We start from the raw sequence: 18,616 nt of genomic DNA on the forward strand, positions 1-18,616 counted from the left end.
CCTAAATCTATAGTGAGGCGGAGCAGCCCTGTTGAGAATACTGAGTCTGCCTCTGCGATACACATTGAGCGACAACAGGAGACAATAATTAGTGAATCTAGTTCAGCATTCAATGGAGATGTAAGAAGAAAACAGGTTAATGGTAACATTGTTCAACCAGCTTTAAACTCGGTGGCTTACCAATTCCCACTACCAATTTGGGAACAGAAGAAGTAGACTCCTATCAAGACCAGCAGGAAATGGAAAATATCATGGGATTCGAGAATATCCCAGAACAAGATGCAGAGACAAGTGAGTTTGAACTAGTTGTAAATTTATCTCAGTATGAACTGGGAACGTTCGAAAATCACTTTTAAGTAAAGGGCTCTCCTTTATACCCTCTAAAGGGACTGATATTACTGACTTTATTCTTGGTATTAAGATGTTTGTCAGGAATATAACCTTGAAAATGCCATACAAAATAATCATGATAATGAATATGTTTTGTTTAGGAAACCTAGTGTTTTTGTACCTTATATACATCTTCTTTTAGAAGCATTCGAACAAGCATGTGAAAGGGACTTTATACAAATGACTATTGAACGAAGGTTAAACTGTAATCAGACCTTCTATAATCTAAATGAAGGCGAACGTGAAGCACTTGTCAGTGTAAGCAATAATAATGATATTGTAATTAGGCCTGCACATAAAGGTGGGGCCATTGTTGTTTTAGATAAGCACTAATATGAAGAAGTGATGCAAGCAATGCTTGATGAGAATGAAACATATTGATTGATAAGTTCTGTACAGCTAAATAAGATTATCAGCAATATGCACAGCAATTTGTATGATTTGCTAATGTGTGATATCATTGACCCTGGTTTATATAAATATTTTTTAGTTGAATTATCAACTATCCCAACTTTCAGGTGTCTTCTGAAGATTCATAAAGATTATCAGAGCCCTAAAACGAGACCGATAGTCTTGAGTAGAGAATGTTAAGTTGTCAATCTCGCCTTCATTCTTGCTGGATGGGTTCGGAGCCGATCCTCGGCTCCGACTCGGCACTTGCTAAGCTTGAGAACTCCTTTTACCAGCTCGAGGCAACCCTATATCCCATGATGCAAGGCGAGACTACCTCAGATCTCGTTTGCCGCTTTGCGAAGAGGTCTCTTTTTTTTGCCAGCTCAGGTGAGTTTGATATTTCAAACAGATTATTCAAGGGTTTTTCCCTCCCTTTTTCTCTTGTATTTCTTAGTATTTAGATAGTGTGTATCCTATACTAGAGCCCACCCTACTTCCCTTTTGGGTTAGATTTAGTTAAAAATTTTTCAGTTAGGCCTAGCCTCCCTGTTCTTAATCCCTGTCAGTGTGTGTGTGTTTTGGGATTAATTGTGTGACTTGTTCAGTGTGTGTGTTATTTTTTTCTTAGACTATGTCTAGGGAAGGAAAGGTCTCAGGCTTCAAGAAGTGTGACTCGTGCTGTCAGAAGATGTCTCTGACAGACTGTCACACTTCTTGTGTTTACTGCCTGGGGCCTTTACACCTGCAGGACTCCTGTGCCATATGCCATTCTTTTAGCCAGAGAGTCCTGCAGGAGAGGAGGAAAAAGTTGATCCTCCGTGGCTTATTAAAGCCAGAAGGTTCACTGACAAAGACTGGGTCGGGTAAACCTTCCAAGTCACCTAAGGTTCAGGCTACAGTGGTTAAGCCTTCCCCGGTGGCTCAAACTCCTTCGGAGTCGAGATCGGCTCCGGCTGGAGCTGATCTTTCTTCCTCTGATGTGGTAGTGTCGGTTCCTACCGGCTCCGACACTCAGTCTCCAGTTGCCTTGTCGGCACCGGCTGGTGCCGACGTGTTATCCAGTATCGGAGCCGAAAAGTCTTCGGCTCCATCTGGAACCCAGAGGACGTCGGCTCCAATGGCTTCGTCCAAGAAGAGATCTCGGTCCCCTTCTTTGGAGTCGATTCACTCGGCTCTAAGGTCTCCTCTTTTGTCGGAACGGAATCATCGGAGCCGATCTTTGAGATCTTCCAGGCTGTCTGACCATGATTTAGAGAGGGTGGTAAGCAGGCTGTTGAAGTCACAGGCACTAACCCAAATGCTCCATAGCCCGTCTCAGCAGACTTCGGCTATTGCTCTTCCCCTTGAACTTCATCCTCCGACTCTCCTCCAGAGTTCGGAGCCGGAGCTTCTCGGGACAGTGACCGTGTCGGCGCCGGAGCCGATACCGTCTTTGGCTCTGATCTCCTCCATGAGACCTTCCTTGGAGGGATCCGGTCGTCGAGTTTCCCTTGTCGGCTCCGAGGGGGCTAGTGGCATCGGATCCTTGTCCGACCCCGCTCTCCCTCTCAGGGCTTCGGCTTTGGTAAGCTCAGCACCGACATCGGCCTTGGAGCCTTCTGTCTCAGTGGAGCCGGGAATTCCTGTTTCTTCGGAACAGGAGTATCCTGGTCTCCCTGGGAGGGGAGCCTTTGAGGTGATGAGGAGTGTCCTGGCACCTCCCTCTTCGGTGCCTGTTGGTCTCTTGCCAGCCTCATGCTCTCAGGCCCAGGGATCCATCGCCCCAGGTTTCCCCATTGGGAATAACTTCCTCTTCCGAGGTTTCTCCTGATCCCGCAGGGGAACCCCCACGTAAGAGGACGTGTAAGAGGAAACACACAGACTCCCCTGAGTCTACAACATCAGATACCGACTTAGATGAGTCTGAGGGTTCCCCTCGGTCCCCCTCTGAGGATGTCTCCTTTTCAGACATCCTGGAACTCCTCAAACAGAGGGGGAACTGGCCTTCCATTGACCCCTCCGAGGATGAGTCGGTATACCTGGAGGCTTTTGGATCCCGACCCTCCACCTCCTGGGTGTCTCCACCTTTTGACCCACTCGTGCAGGTAGTGGCTCAGAAGGCGTGGGCAGCCCCGGATTCTGTGGAACCTGTCCCCAGGAGGCCATCCAAATTTATTACGGCCCCTTCAGACAAGCAGTTTCTTTCTAAGGGCGTCTCTGTGGATGCTATGGTGGTGGTGGCGGCCACCAAGAAGAAACTTGCGGATCCTTCCGTGCCTGTCCATCCTCCTAACAAAGATTCTAGGACCATGGATAGGTATGGTAAGCAGATGTTTTCTTCAGCGACCTTTGCTATGCGTTCGCTGAACTACCTTTGTCATTTCACCAGACTTCAGAGAGATATTCTCAAGGAACTAGGTGAAGTGGTTCAGGATCCTTCAGCTGCTGGGGCTCAAGACAAGATTGCCTCACAGCTAGCAATCCTAAATTCTTTAACCAACTCCTCCATGCGGCTCATATCTTATGCAGCCGATGGAGCGAGCAGAGCCGCAGGCACAGGAGTGGCTCTCAAACGTCAGGCCTGGATGCGGCTTTGTAATTTCGCGGACCCCTTTAAGGCGTCCTTCACCAATACCCCCTTTGACGGTTCAGCTTTGTTCGGACCTCAGGTGAAGGAAACCTTGTCCAGGTGTGAGCAGGATGGAAAAACTCTTTCTGCCGTAGGAGTCCATTTTTCCACTCCTTCTAGACCCTATCCCAAGGGTCAGAAAGGAGGGAAGATGTGGTTCCGTAAAGCCCAAGGAGCAGCGCCGGACACGCGTGGTCATTTTACCCCCAGAGGCAGAGGGGGTAACAATAATAGACGCCGCCCTAGAGGCAGGGGGGGTCCCCAGAATCAGGGTAACAGGGAGCCTCTTCCTGACAAACCCTTTCAGCATCCCTGAGGTGTTGCCCGACTGTCCACCCTTGGAGGCAGTCGGGGGAAGGATATCGCTGTACCCAGTAGCCTGGCGTTCCCTCTCACAAGACATGTGGGTACAGTCGATCATATCCGAGGGTTACAAAATCCCCTTCGAAAGGTATCCCGTACCTCACCAATCCCTTCCAGACATCTCACCCGGTCAAAGGGATTTGGCAAAACAGGAGGTTTCAAAGCTCCTAGAAAAAAGAGCTGTCCAGACTGTTCCAGCAGACCAAGTAGGATCCGGCGTCTACTCAAGATTCTTTTTGGTCCCCAAAAGGACGGGAGATTGGAGACCTATTTTAGACCTGAGCAATCTAAACAGATTTGTCAAGAAGGCAAGATTCTGGATGGTCACGCTTCAGTCCATTCTGCCCTTTTTGGGAAAGGACAGCTGGATGTGCTCGATAGACCTTCAGGACGCGTACTATCACATAAAGATACACAGACGCTTCAGGAGGTTTCTCCGCTTTCGGCTAGGGACCAGTCATTATCAATTCAGAGCCCTGCCCTTTGGCCTCACTTCAGCCCCCAGAGTGTTTACCAAATGCATGGCAGTGGTTACGGCTCATCTGAGACGTCAAGGATTCCAGGTGTTTCCTTATTTGGACGACTGGCTCCTCTCCGCCACCACCAAGCATCAGCTTCTTCAGAGCAGAGACTACACTCTGCAGCTTTGCAAAAAGTTGGGAATATCGGTGAATTTCAAAAAATCTTCTCTGCTGCCTTGCCAATCTATCACCTTTATAGGTGCAGAACTACACACCGTCAGTATGTTAGCCAGACTAACAAATCAGAGAATTCTGGACATCCAAAAATATGTTCAAATCATCTTACTGAGCAACAAAGTCAAAGCCAGATTGGTTCTCAAGGTTCTAGGTCTTATGGCTGCGGCCATTGTACTTCTACCATTAGCTCGCTTCCACATGCGTCTTCTGCAGTGGATGTTATTCACTCAGTGGTCGTTCCAGAACCTTCCCATGAGGCACGAAATCTTGGTTACACAATCGTGCAGGACTCATCTAACCTGGTGGATATCTTCCCCTCTACTTCATCAGGGCCGACCATTTGTTCCCCCTACTCCAGTTGCCACAGTCACTATGGATGCCTCTCTGATCGGGTGGGGGGGTCATTATCAGGGCAGGATGGTCCACGGGACTTGGCAACCCACAGAATACCATCTGCACATAAATGTCCTGGAGATGAGAGCAGTGCTTTTAACGTTGCAAGCCCTCAACGACTTTCTTCCCTCGGGGACTATTGCAGTTCAAACGGACAACATGTCTGTAGTCTGGTACATCAACAAACAGGGCGGGACCAGGTCCTATCCTTTGTGTCGAGAAGCTCTCAGACTTTGGCAGTGGGCAATCTCCTCTCATCGGTTTCTGATAGCAATGCACATCCCCGGCAGGTCCAACCTCTTAGCGGACAGACTGAGCAGAGCCATTCTCATGCCTCATGAGTGCTCTCTCAATCAATCGTTAGTGGACGAGATATTTCTGAAGTGGGGCACCCCTTGTTGCGACCTTTTTGCTACACCCCAAAACAGCAAATGCCCGGACTTCTTCACCCTCTTTCCCCTACCAGGCCAACCCCTGAGAGACTCTCTAACCCAGGATTGGCCCCGGGGACTTCTGTACGCTTTTCCCCCTTTCCCCTTAATTCCACAGGTCATTCAGAAAGCTACCGTTTTGAGAGCCAAGTTGATTCTCATTGCCCCTTACTGGCCTCAACAAATTTGGTTCCCGACCCTACATCGTCACCTCCTGGTGCAGCCTTGGCATCTGGACCCAGTTCCGGATCTTCTGATCCAACAATCGGGTCAACAGTACCGGGCCATTCGTTCTCTCAACCTCACTGCTTGGTTGCTCCACTTCCTTCCCTAGCCAAGCTTCCTATGATCTCTGATCCTGTCAGAGATATCTTAATAGCTTCCTTGAAGTCATCCACCAGAACGGTTTATGCTAGCAAGTGGCGACGTTTTTCCCTATGGGCAAACTCCAGGCACATTGATCCTTTTACTGCACCTGTGCATTCAGTTTTAGATTTTCTGGCTGAGGTTTTTCAGTCAGGATCTTCTTCATCAACAGTTAAAGTTCAACTGGCGGCAATTTCTAAATATCATGTTGGCTTGCAAGATCATAACATTATGTCGCATAGACTATGCAAAGCTTTTCTGAGAGGAGTTTTTCTCCTAAAACCTCCAATAAAACATCCTCCTCCACAATGGGATCTGAATTTGATGTTAGCATCCTTGATTTTACCCCCCTTCGAACCGTCTGCTTCATAATCCTTAAAGTTACTGACCTGGAAAACAATATTCTTACTGGCTGTCACTTCAGCAAGGAGGGTATCGGAAATTCAAGCTCTCTGCATCCGTTCCCCATACTTGATTTTTCACAAGGACAGGGTATCCTTGAGAACAAATCCATCTTTTCTGCCCAAAGTTGTTTCTCAAACTAATATTAATCAATCCATCGATCTACCAGTTTTTTTCCCTAATTATTCTGACAAAGCTGAACAAAAACTTCATTTTTTGGATGTCCATCGTCAGCTCAGATATTATTTGCATAGAACTAAACAATTCAGGAAATCGGATCAATTATTTGTTTCCTATGCAGAAAACAGGAAAGGTCTCCCAGTGTCGAAAGTGACCTTATCCAGATGGTTGTCTTCCACCATTTCTTATGTGTATTCGCTCAGAGGCAAACAACTACCCTCAAAACCGAAGGCACATTCAACCAGGAGCCTATCCACTTCTACAGCCTTTCAGGATAGGCTACCCATTGATACCATTTGTGCAGCAGCTACTTGGGCCACTCCTCATACCTTTGTCTCTCATTATAAATTAGATTTGGCCTCCAGGGACAGAGCCAGTTTTGGTTCCACAGTACTCAAGAGTCTGTTCCATTGAGCCACCCGGGATACAGGTGCTAGGGACGCGGTCCCATCCAGCAAGAATGAAGGTGAGATTGACAACTTAACATTTAGAAGTTATGTACCTATCATAACGTTCCATGTTAGTTGTCTTCTCTCGCCTTCTTTCTTGCATCCCTCCCTCCTTCCCCCTGGCCTGGACAGATCTTGAAGAATTTCTCTTTCTCAGATTCACTCTCCTTAGTTGTCATTAGAGAGTCTATCTTAAGAACTTTTTGCCTAGTTCTTCTAGGCTAGTTTTTGCTCTTCCTTTGGGATTAGTATTATTAGCAGGGTTCTATAGCTACCAAACGAGATCTGAGGTAGTCTCGCCTTGCATCATGGGATATAGGGTTGCCTCAAGCTGGTAAAAGGAGTTCTCAAGCTTAGCAAGTGCCGAGTCGGAGCCGAAGGTCGGCTCCGAACCCATCCAGCAAGAAAGAAGGCGAGAGAAGACAACTAACATGGAACGTTATGGTAGGTACATAACTTCTAATTAAAGATACTCAGGATTTTCTTGAAACCTTCTATGAAAGTATAAATAGTAGTAATGAGCTGTCTGATATTTGGCTGGTAACTCTAGATGTGAAGTCGTTGTTTATCATGATACCGAATATAGAAGGGCTAGAATACTTGAGGCAGATTTTATGTGCAAGAAATGTCAGCAGAGATAAAGTGATGAAATGTATGCTGCTACTTGAGCTTATTCTGGAAAATAATGTTTTTATATATGCAGACAAGTATTACTTTGCAGACAAAAGGGGTGGCAATTGGAACGCCTTGTGCGAATTCCTGTGCCAATTTGGTCATGGCCCAATGGGAGAAGACATTCATCATAGATACAGAATATGTTGGGAGCATCAAATATTATAAAATATTTGTAGATGATGTCTTCTTCCTATGGGAGGGTACGGAAGTTGACTTACGCCTATTCATTGAATATTTCAATCAAACTACCACCTTTCTGAAATTTGAAGGCAAGTGGTCTAGAACAGATATTGAATTTTTAGAAGTCCTCATTATGAGAGAAAATACTAGTTTTACAGCATCATAATATAGAAAGAGCTGTAGGAAAAATAGCCTACTTCATTGTACGAGTATGCACCCTAGACATATATACCAAAATATGGTTATTAACCAAGGACGGAGAATATCTAAACTAACTAGTGATGATACTAAATTTGAGCAAACTTTAGATAGTCTGAGAGATGAATTTATTATGAGGGGATACCTCAGGAAAGAAAGTGATGTTTTAAAGGATCTAGTGGTGATAGAGAAGGGAAAGGGAGACCTCACTTTAAGGAAAAGAATGTCAGTGCAACTGAATCAACACAAGTAATGAGGTATACCAACTCTACTAATACACATATTAGGCTGAACATACCCTACTCAAATAACAACAGGAATATATGCAAGATAATAAATAGCAATTGGGCCATTTGACCACAAATGATGAAATTCGAACTTTGGTTGGTCCCAAACCTAGATATAGTTATCGAAATAGTAAGTCTCTGAAAAAACTACTCTGTTATGAAGAAAATAATGGGAACAGGGTGACATCAAATAGGCAAAGCACCTTCCCATGCAGAAACTGCAGTCATATATGCTGTGTTCTAATACTTTTATACATCGTGACAGCAATAGGACTTGCACGTTCAGACATTATGCTGACTGCAAGTCCAGAGATCTTGATTATTTAGCTAGTTGCATGAAATGCATCAGCTTCTATATAGGAAAAACAAACAGGACATTGAGAGAGTGAGAGAGCATGTTTATGCTATTAATCATGAGGATGAGACCAATGCACTAGCTAAACATGTATTAAATCATGATTTAAGAAATAAATTCAGATTTATGGTGGTAGAGTTGATTGGAAGAATTAAGAGGGTAGGGAATATAAAGAATCATACAGAGAAGCAAGAAATAAAATGGATAATTAGGATGCAGTCAGACAGAGGGAAAGGTTTGGATTATAAGGTTTTGATCAAACCATTTTTGAGGGTTAGACCACTGAAACATTAAAATGGAAATGATAGACTGTCTTATGGGTATTTACCTATATCTGTGATTCAGAAGTATTTACATATATTTTTTACATATATTTTCCATAATCAAAAACTTTTGGAGCCATGGTGGTACTTGATGATATCTGCATTTGCACCATTTGGTACCTTCACCCTGAAGCTGTTTGCTGGATCAGGAGAGGAATGCAAGTGGGAGCTAGTGGTTAAGAGAACAGAGAGGCAGGGCTAGGGAACAAAGTAAGAGTACAGTTCAGCATCAGATGAGTAAAATGAAGGTAACAGTAGAGGAATAGGTTGCACAGAAGAGATGAGAGACCAGTTTAGAGAATGTAGCAGTTAGCATTTTAGAAGGGAGTTAAGTGAAAGGGGGAGAGAAGGCTGCTGGCGACCGTGGTAGGGAACAACAGCATATAAATAGTAACCAAGTCACAACTACACTTGTAAATGCAGTATTTGGAAATTGCACGTACATTTTGTTCTGTTTACAGATAGCACTAAATTGGTATAGTGGTACTATGACGAAGTAAATGCCTTAAACGTTATAAAAAGAAGAAACATTTACAGTGTTCTTCATTAGATCCCTGTTGCAGTAGCCATCACATATGGGATGTATACCTCCAAGGATACTATACTTAGGCCAGTTTGCAAAGCTTCATGCTCCTTCCTTGGATGGTGTTGTGTTTCCCCTTAGCACAAGAGCACATGCTATTCAAAAACTCAGATATTGTAAGACTCTGTTTCTGTTCCATAAAGTATTGCAGGAAAAAAAAAGCAGCTCGATTTGGAGATGAGTAAGGCTGATTATGAACTGTAACTAGCTCTTGGGTTTAATAGTAGGATAAAAGTGTATAGGTATATAATAGGCTAACAACCCCTGGGGCCTTTATAAGCCTAGCCATTCAACCCAAATGTATTCCATGCACTGTTTTGCCTTGGAGTTTTTTTTAAGGAGCTTATGTTAGTTAGGGCATGATTTAATTCCTGCCTCTGTCCATCAGAGACATAGGTCTCAGACCAAGAGTGAATTTCTGGTTTCCCATCTACTGGTCCAGGTTACTCTTGATTAGGGTTAAGGAAGGGCTGTGCTTCACATGGATGGAAGCCTATTCTAGACTGTGGTAATTCTGAGATACGTGCCTGCCCCTCCAACATGCTGCTGTTCATTTTGTGGATATGCAAAAGGTCCATCAGAGTGGTATACATCATGCCTTGTATGCCAGACATAGATCGCGTCTCAGCAGTATGCAAGAAACAGATTCTAGGGATAGGTCTTTGAGATGATCTACATAGGGCATTGTGCTTATGCTTTGTATTGTTTTTGTGAGCAACCTCTGTGGATATTCCAGTTGTATGTGCCTGATAAGGTACATACTGAAAAGAAAGGTATACTCGATGGGTATGATGAGAGTGGAGTATAGTGGCAGAGTGACTTCAGTGGACCTAGATGCCATACCCTTATTTAGAAGTTGAGTGACATAGAATGAGTTTCTTGCTATCTTAGATACATATTGATCAAAATCCAGGTTATTAGCTGTATGAGTCTCTAAATCCCTGACTACCTTGTCTAATTTTAAGGGATGTTTTATTGATGAGGTGGTTTCCCATGGTGTCTGGCTTCAAAAAGGTACTATAATGCATTTCTTTGCATTGAATTTAAAACCGTGGCTTTGGCACCAGCAGTTTGTCTATGTTAGACCTTCATGTAAAATGTTAGTATCTTGGAGGATTTCTGTGATTGCTCCCAGCTTCCAGTCATCTGCAAACTTGATAACCAGAGGCCCTTGACATTGGCCTTGACTTCCAAGAAATAGATGCCAAAGAGGAGTGGGCCCAGCACAGAGCCCTGGGAGACTCCACTGATGAGCGACCTCTTTGTGGAGGTGATCACTCTAATCCTAACCTTCAGGGTCCTATTTGTAGGCCAACTGGCTATCCAGTGGGCTGCATAGGGATTCAAGCCTAATTCTATGAGTTTGTTTACAATACCAGAGTGGGGTATTGCATAAAATGCCTTTGCTAGGTCAAGGTAGGCAATGTGCACCATTTTGCTGTCCCCTATTGCCTTGGTGACTTTCTCAAACAAGTCCACTAGATTCACTGAATTGGGTCCATGTATAATCAATCAAAAGTAAACTCTTGAACAGATAATGTTCATGTGGAATTTGGGAAATTAGGAGGAATGAAAGTAATAAAGACCTGGAAGGTTTTGTTTAACAAAGTTTTAAAAGTAGGGACAGTATCAGCATCTTGAAGGAAAGGTGTGGTGGCTATATTAGTCAGAGGGTAAAGACACTTAAGATCCAACTTCACATAGATCAATTTCAATTTTACATAATTTTTATAATGTTTGTACTAGCTAAGACAATGTCAAAAGTGTTACCAAACTTGATAGATGTAAATCAATGTTTTGTGGAGGAGAGGCAGAGAGAAGAGGAAGAAAAAAAAATTGTGTAGTAAGTGCACAACACTGTAACAATAGTACTTTAAAGTGAAAATGATGGTATTTGGTAAGTGTTAACCGACACCTTTCAGTGATGTAAGTATAATGAAGATTCTAACTTTCCTCTGGATAACAGCAAAATCTATTCTGCCCTTATTTTTTGCGAAAGGTATGTATATCCTTAAAAAGTTAATAAAAATACTTGCATGGGTATCAACAGTATACCTAGTATGATTCTTTAGGAATTGAAGATTTTAGTCTGCCTATTTAATCTTTCTTTTACAATATTATTTGCCCTACCTTTGAGAAAAATGGCTGATCTAAGTGTTAGGGTATTAGTCTGACATGTTTATTAGGGAAATATTTTGCAATAATACTGAATACACTAGTTGAACATTAGGCCTTTTCTTGAATCTGTTTCAACATGGCTTTATTACTATGGGATTGTGCTTTACTGATCTGATTGGTTTCTTTGCTAATGAAGTATTAGACTCTGGTAATTTTTAGATGTAGCTAAATTTGACAGTATGCGTCATATCACAGTTTTAGAAAGATTGACTTAACTGGGTATTAATCCATGCCTGGCAAATTGGTTGAATTATCGGCTTTAGAACCTCAAGTTTATGGTTTTGATTGAAGACCACTTAATTGGATAAACGTATGTACTGGCTTGGTTATTGGTCCAGTCCTCTTCAGTGTTTGTTTTACTAGTTAAACATCAATATTTGTGGTTTAAATAAATTTGTTGCTGACTATAAGTTAGATGCAAGCATAACTATTAGAACCAAATAGATGGTACAAATTAAAAACTTACCTGTAGGTGTAAGCCAGCCTTGATTTATTTGGGCCGCCTTGCATTTGCACAAGCCTCTCAATTGATAATAGTCATTAAATGGGTTAATAACTATAAAGACTTTGGTACTGTTGTTTATGGAAACATGAACTGTTGAGTGGATGGATAATCGTAAGTTCTACCCTGGGATCACTTCAGGAGCCCTGTTGACAGAGGCCCAGGTTACTAATCTAATGGGGAGGTGAAAGCCATCACTCTGTGGCTAGGCTTATAAATGCCCATGGGCAGATAGCCTAGTACTTACCTATGAACCTATAATCAAAATGTATCATTTGTAATTAGAAGGATCTACTGCATAATTTATACTGACTTCTTTACCATAACATCTGGAAGCTGCAATTTATTGCTCCCCCTTTAAGTATATGTGGTAAGATCTATTCCCTGCATTCTGTCACTGTAATAGTTCACAGCTGGAATTGTAACAGTTATTTTACTAGAAAAAGTAATGGTGTCGAGGATTTAGGATATCCTGAGAGACCAATCATTTGGTATACATTTGCTAGGGGGGGATTTATGTAAGATTTAGGATATTATAAAAGACTGATGTTTCAATGTTGTGGGGTAGAGATTTGTAGGGGAAAATTGTGTAAAATTTTCTTTGCTGTTAATGATCCTTTAATGTTACAATTTACCATCAAGAATGGTAGCACAGAATGCTAAAGCTCTGACTTATTTGTAGTGTTTCTTATTCCAAGGGAGTAAGTTTTGAATCTCTCCACTTTCATGCCTACTGTGTGATCTTGAACAAGTCCCTTAATCATTAAAGTTCTTCAGATCAATTAGGAATTTGGGCTACACTTCTTGACTCCTGGACTACATGCCTAGCAGCTACCTACATATAACCCATTGTGTTAATAGGGGAAAGAGGTCCATTATTATTATTCATTGTAATACAAAGTGAAGGACGTAATTCCAAGTTTTTCTGTACATATGTGGAATAAACTACTATTACATGTTAGGAGGGTTTTAAATCAGTTTAAATGTAGATATGTGTGGGTTAAGGGACTCGTATTGCAGGCAGTACTGTAATATACAAAATATTGCACAGCTTGCTAATTTTGATTGGCCAAGCATTTTTTGAAGATGACACTGTTGGAGTATCCTCCATTTTTCTCCCTGTAACTTTCATTAGGATATATCACCACTCAGCTGCCCTGTTTCTTTTTTCAGTTACAAAGTCTCTCTCTGCTCCTTGCTCCCTCTTTCCCGTTGCAGACTATGTGCTATATCTATGCGAAACTGTGTATGTATGTATATATACACGTACACACATATATACATTAATATAGTAACTGACAAATGAGTGCATACTTTCACCTGCTGCCACCAATTTATATTGGATGGACGGGGGCTATGGTCTTATGATAAGCACTGTTGCCATCCATTAATATTTGATGATACAGGTTTTAAATCTGTGGTGGCGGAGCTAAATGATGTAGGACTGATGACTGGCCTTCACTGTGCTAGGTAAATACACACTGTGTTCAGTGGTAATGGCCAATATGTGCAACACTCAAATACTGTGTAGGTTGCGTGGTTCGAGACAGTGGCTGTGGAATCAACTGCTCCAGTGAAACTCCATGTTAATGTGGTATTGGGCCTGCTGATGGATAGTGAACAGAGTTTGAAAATAAAATAGACTTTTGTACTATTAAGATAAGTGCTGCAATTTGTACATTCCATGTCATACCTGGCTCTGCATTATTGTTTTAGTGAGTAAAGGTTATTTGGAGTGGTTTTAGTGGATCAACAAACAAAAACAAAAATGTGTGTATGTGATCACTTTCTTGATACTAGAACAGTCTTTTATTTTAAGTTTTCTTAAAATTGCTTTTAAAACTCCTCTTAAACAAATGGAAGTCTTCCTCAAACTGCTGCTGATGTCCAAGCAGGACATATATCGTTGTTAGGACAATTGGCAAACAGCTGTAAGCATGTAGTTAAACAGATTGGCAAAAATAACAACACTACTTTACAGTGTCATCAATGGGTGGACTCCCCAATAAATTTTGCTAAAGGAAAAAAAAAATCTGACGATTCTAACCATTCACAGTAATTCTCTCTACTTTCTTTTAGACCCCAAACATGTCATCAGTGTGATTTGAATATCCCTGCCAAAAGATTGCACTGGCAGGGACACTAAGAGACTTTTGATGTGCTCAGCGTTTTAAAACGTCAATTTTATTTGACTTCTATTACCAGAAAGTGATCACAGCACAGAGATGTGATCTGCTTAGTTGCAATGTGATTTTTGTATACATCTTACATTTTCATATCTGATCTTCTCAGTAATGGTGAGAAAGCATTATACATGGGTTCCATGTCCAGCAACTTCCTCATATGCAGTGAAACTCATACCTCTCAACTCTCCAGATTTTCACCTCATTTTGTGGACTGTTCCTCATAACATTTGTGGTTTTCTGGCAAATCACTGAGGATTGAAGTTCGTAAATAATGTGCATTTGAGTTTCAGACATCCTGTTCTTCAGAAAATGCATGTTAACACAAAGCTGATTGTTCCGACAACTTTCTAAGTTTATAAGAGTGATATTTAAATTTGTCCCTATTTTTGCCTTTGTCCCCCCATAATTTGAGGTTTTGTCCTGATTTCTTTCATTAAGAGTTTGAAAGGTATGTGCAGTATACATATTTCTAGTATGTTTAAAAACATTAACACAAAATCAATCTTAGTCAATATGGATAAAATACTGGATCTTCATATATAAAGCACTTGTAATCTTGGTGACTAAACTCAGTGCTCCGAGATTAAAAGCAAGTTTGTGTTTCAGCACCATCTACACATGCAAACACGCATAAGTATTAGAGTAATGTGCACACTTATCCAAATACACAAAAATATACAGAATGCATTGCATTGTTTTGCACTGGGTGATATATTTCAGTTAGTTTCACCTACTGATGTCCAAGGTATAACTCACCAAGGACTCAGCTAAGCAAGGAAAACCATTCAGGATTCAAACCACTGAACAAAATTAAAAATAAGATTTTTTTCAGCATGAGAGTAAGATCCCTTGTAATTCAGCTACATCCTGCTAATCTTCTATAGAGTCTCCGTGGTCACACAAACATGAAGTGAGAAGGATCCCAAAATGAGGGACTCACTGCTGGCACACATTCAAACCAACAGTGATTTCTTGTAGAAAACAGTGAGTAGATTGATGAGCTTTGGGGGAATTTAACTTTGCAAAAGGATTCTCTGGAGGATGGGGTTTAGGGAAGCTTGTCAGCTATACCCAAGTCTTTTTTCTGTTTCGTAGTTTTAAGCAGGACCTTCCCACTTGTGGTCCAGCCAGGATTAGGATTGTTCTACTAAATTATACAACAAAGAGCTGTCTTAGTACCTAAAATCATGGCAGAGAAGGAATATCCTGATTCTTTGGCCTCTTTACGTGGTCATGATCTGCAGTTGCTGCTCCATTTCTAGTCATCATACATTTAATAAGTAATGGATGTAGTTTCCTCTTCTTTGCCCAGACTGTACAAATTCATCTCAGAACAAGCTAAGTGGTTGTTGTGCCATTGCATTCTTCCATAAAATGAATTTGCAAAACAGTCCATTTTGCTGGTAAAGAAGTAAAGCAACCCAGTTCTAATTGTAAACAATGCACTCCAAGTGTTTTAAGCAGGGTACATGACAACACTGTCAGAGGATGACAGGGAGCTGCACAGATTCCTTGTTAGTGGATTAGGTGTAACTGTACTAATATGAGCTGGCTGTGCAGCTTGTAGTCCGAGATTACCAGAAACAACAAGGCAAGACAGACTATGAAAAGAAATTCAGGCAGCAGGAATGGAAGAAAAATGCTGTCTGTTGTGTGTTGTACAGCCTGCAGGCGAGAATTATACAATTGTAGTAGACTGTGAGTGGCAGGCTTTGTGAAAAGTCTGTTTTAAAACATGATGCTGATGCTACTGCAGTTTCAGGCCTGTGTTTTAAAACGGGCATCTTGCTCAACTTTAACTTTATTTTTTTTTCCATGTTTCAGCTTAGGGAAACTTAATTTGGTATAAACTTTTCCTTTTACAGTTTAGGGAAATGTAATGTGTATTTTTCTTCTGGTTAAATGTACAGGATTTCTGTTTTAAATGTGCTCACATGTTAGAGGAGCCAGAAAAATAGACTTTTGTCTTCTGTAATAGGTCATCATATTGCTCATGAACACACCCAGCCTTGATTTGCCAAACCTAGCTGTTGGGTACAAAAGTCTGAGATGGATTGCATTCTGTTTTGTGCCTTTGCCGATGGTCTAAACTTTTGATGTTTTGCTGCTTTTACTGTTATGAGTGCTGGTTAAAGAGCTTCACATTTTCTTGTGATGATAAAAAAAAAAATCTTTACTCTTGCATTGTTTGTGGTTTGGATCATCTTTTCTTCTCTCCCATCACAGATCAAACATTTAGAAAATGCAAGTGCAGGAACAAGATATCACAACCAGCATGAATATTAGCAGTGCTTTATTTGCTTGGTGGACAACTCAACACTCAAGTGGGAAAATTGTTCATGGATTTATTATTATGTAATGTAATCTTTGGCGTTCTTGGCCTGGGTTGTATCCTAAAAGGTTCTTTGGCCAGTGTGTCTAACTGGTTAAAAAATGTAAGCTAAATGTATAAAAATATATAAATAAATGTATTCCTATGCCCTCCATGACCATAAGGTGATGCTTAAACTGTGTAATTTTGAAAAAATCCTTTTATTGCAACCAGCACCTCTTCATTGGAGTTGAAAGCTTTGATACTGATATTGGAGCAGACCATTTCTCGACTGTCATCTTATTCCCTTAGGCCTCTAAAATTTAAGTATGAAGGCCTTCTCCTGTGAAGTCTATGAAATCTAAAGAAAATGGAAGAGGTGGTTTCAGAAATTATTTTTGAAGTTGTGGAGAGCAAGTCTATACCCCTAAGTTAACTACGTTTCATATTTTAACATCACTTGTTCACAGTGATGTTTCTCAGATTTGATTACATTTTTAATGCCATTCTTCTGGCTCAGAAAAAACTGTCAGCAGCCCCATTCATATCTGCTTTCATGATGAATAAGGGTCCCCTTCTCTGTGTTCTCACCCCGAGTCTTCCAGGTTTTCTTTACTTGTACCCTGTGATATCAACAACGATGCTAAAATTACTAACATTGACATGATGGCAATGGTATTTGGTGACCTATTAATGTTAACTGCAACCCCAGTGTGCGGTTCACAGCTTTTGATGTTAGCAACTCTTTCAGTAAGCCACTGGTGTCAGGACCTTTGGCATTGACTGTGCTAATGCTTATGTGGCTGTTGGCACAAGCCCTCAGAGGGTCTGACAAAAAGACAAGTTCGGACACCAAGACCATTTCAAGCCTCTGAACAGAGTGCTGCTCTGTAGGATTTCAAGGATCATCTGTCAGCTTGTGCTGTTCTGTTGCTGGGAAAGCAAGTTCCCTTTTGGAAAAAAAACTTCCACATTTAAATTTTTATTTTTTAAGGCTACTTTCCTGTTTAGCCTAGATTAAAAATACTTTCCTTAAGTGTTTTTGATGACTGCCCCATTATTATACTGTACTTTTTATTAGGTGAACACTTTTGTTCTTTTCTGTTTAAAGGTTATACAGTTACTTTAAAAGATATTTTATTTTTACCACCTTGCACTGCTTAACTTCCCTGGGAAAGGAATATAATTTTTGGCTTGGCCATAGAACATGCTCCCACGGTCAGTCCTCCTTTCAGCCACAAAAGGAAAAAGTTAACTGGGGAGTTCCAAGATGGCAGCGTTCCAATGCACACCTTAACACCACGGCTCTGCAAAGACAACAAAACTGCCGATAGTCATGAAAAATAAAGTTTAAAAACTTTTTCTTTGGTAAACATCATATCCATGACCAGAACTTTGCCTCCAGCAAAGAGCTAAATCAAGTGTCATGAAAAATATTTAACAAACTTTCTTCTAAGCCAACCATGGCAGCACAAATGTGTGCTAAAGGCCTGATACAGTTTAATAGAAGGGAAAGGAAAAAAAAGGGGAGGCTGAGCTGACCAAAATGACAAGCGAAACTGAAATAATGGAAGCACAAATGGTTAAATCTAAATACTAATAAGTGGTTATGCCTGAAAAAGAAACTATAATTAAAAGGCAAAGAACCAGAAAACAAAAGGAGAACCTGAAACTGTCTACAAAAGCGGAGCAAGCATCCAGCCTAGATGACCTAAAATCTAAATTACTACCTCTCCAAATAGCCATTCGGAACTTTTCGGACCAGCTTTTGGAATTCTGAAACGCATTAAATCAAATAGCTTTCCAATGAGAAAATGTCTAAAATCAAAATAACAATAGACCAAACCCCCCCCCCCAAAAAAAAAAACAAATGCAAAGAAGATACAGGAGATGCAACAGAAAATCACTGAGTTGGAGGCAAGAATTAGGAAGAACAATATGCTAATTTGAGGTTTCCCAGAAAAATACGAACAAATACAACTAATAGAAACAGTGAAACAACTCGTGGGCCACCTTTTAAAGAGCAATTCTGGTGAGATGGTAGTGAAAGAGCACACTGAGCCTTTCACAAAACACAAAACTCAGACAAACTAAGACAAATTTATGCTAAATTCTTTAATCAAGATATTTATAAAATTCTAATGGCAACAAAGAAAAAAATATAT

The 18,616-nt window shown here is 41.2% G+C and overlaps 1 protein-coding gene across 1 annotated transcript in view; it reads left to right on the top strand.

Moving 5' to 3' along the window:
* The window catches only part of LOC122805553 (atypical kinase COQ8A, mitochondrial-like), a 768,588-nt gene extending 751,440 nt beyond the window's left edge, over nucleotides 1-17,148 (top strand). The window contains exon 15 of the mRNA XM_044075768.1: nucleotides 16,367-17,148. Coding sequence (XP_043931703.1) covers nucleotides 16,367-16,426 — 60 coding nt within the window. The 3' untranslated portion in view covers nucleotides 16,427-17,148. The remainder of the gene's footprint in view (nucleotides 1-16,366) is intronic.
* Nucleotides 17,149-18,616: the final 1,468 nt, after the last annotated feature.

This window comes from Protopterus annectens, chromosome 6.part1 (assembly GCF_019279795.1).
Source record: "Protopterus annectens isolate FY-2018-M chromosome 6.part1, PAN1.0, whole genome shotgun sequence".
NCBI lineage: Eukaryota > Metazoa > Chordata > Ceratodontiformes > Protopteridae > Protopterus > Protopterus annectens.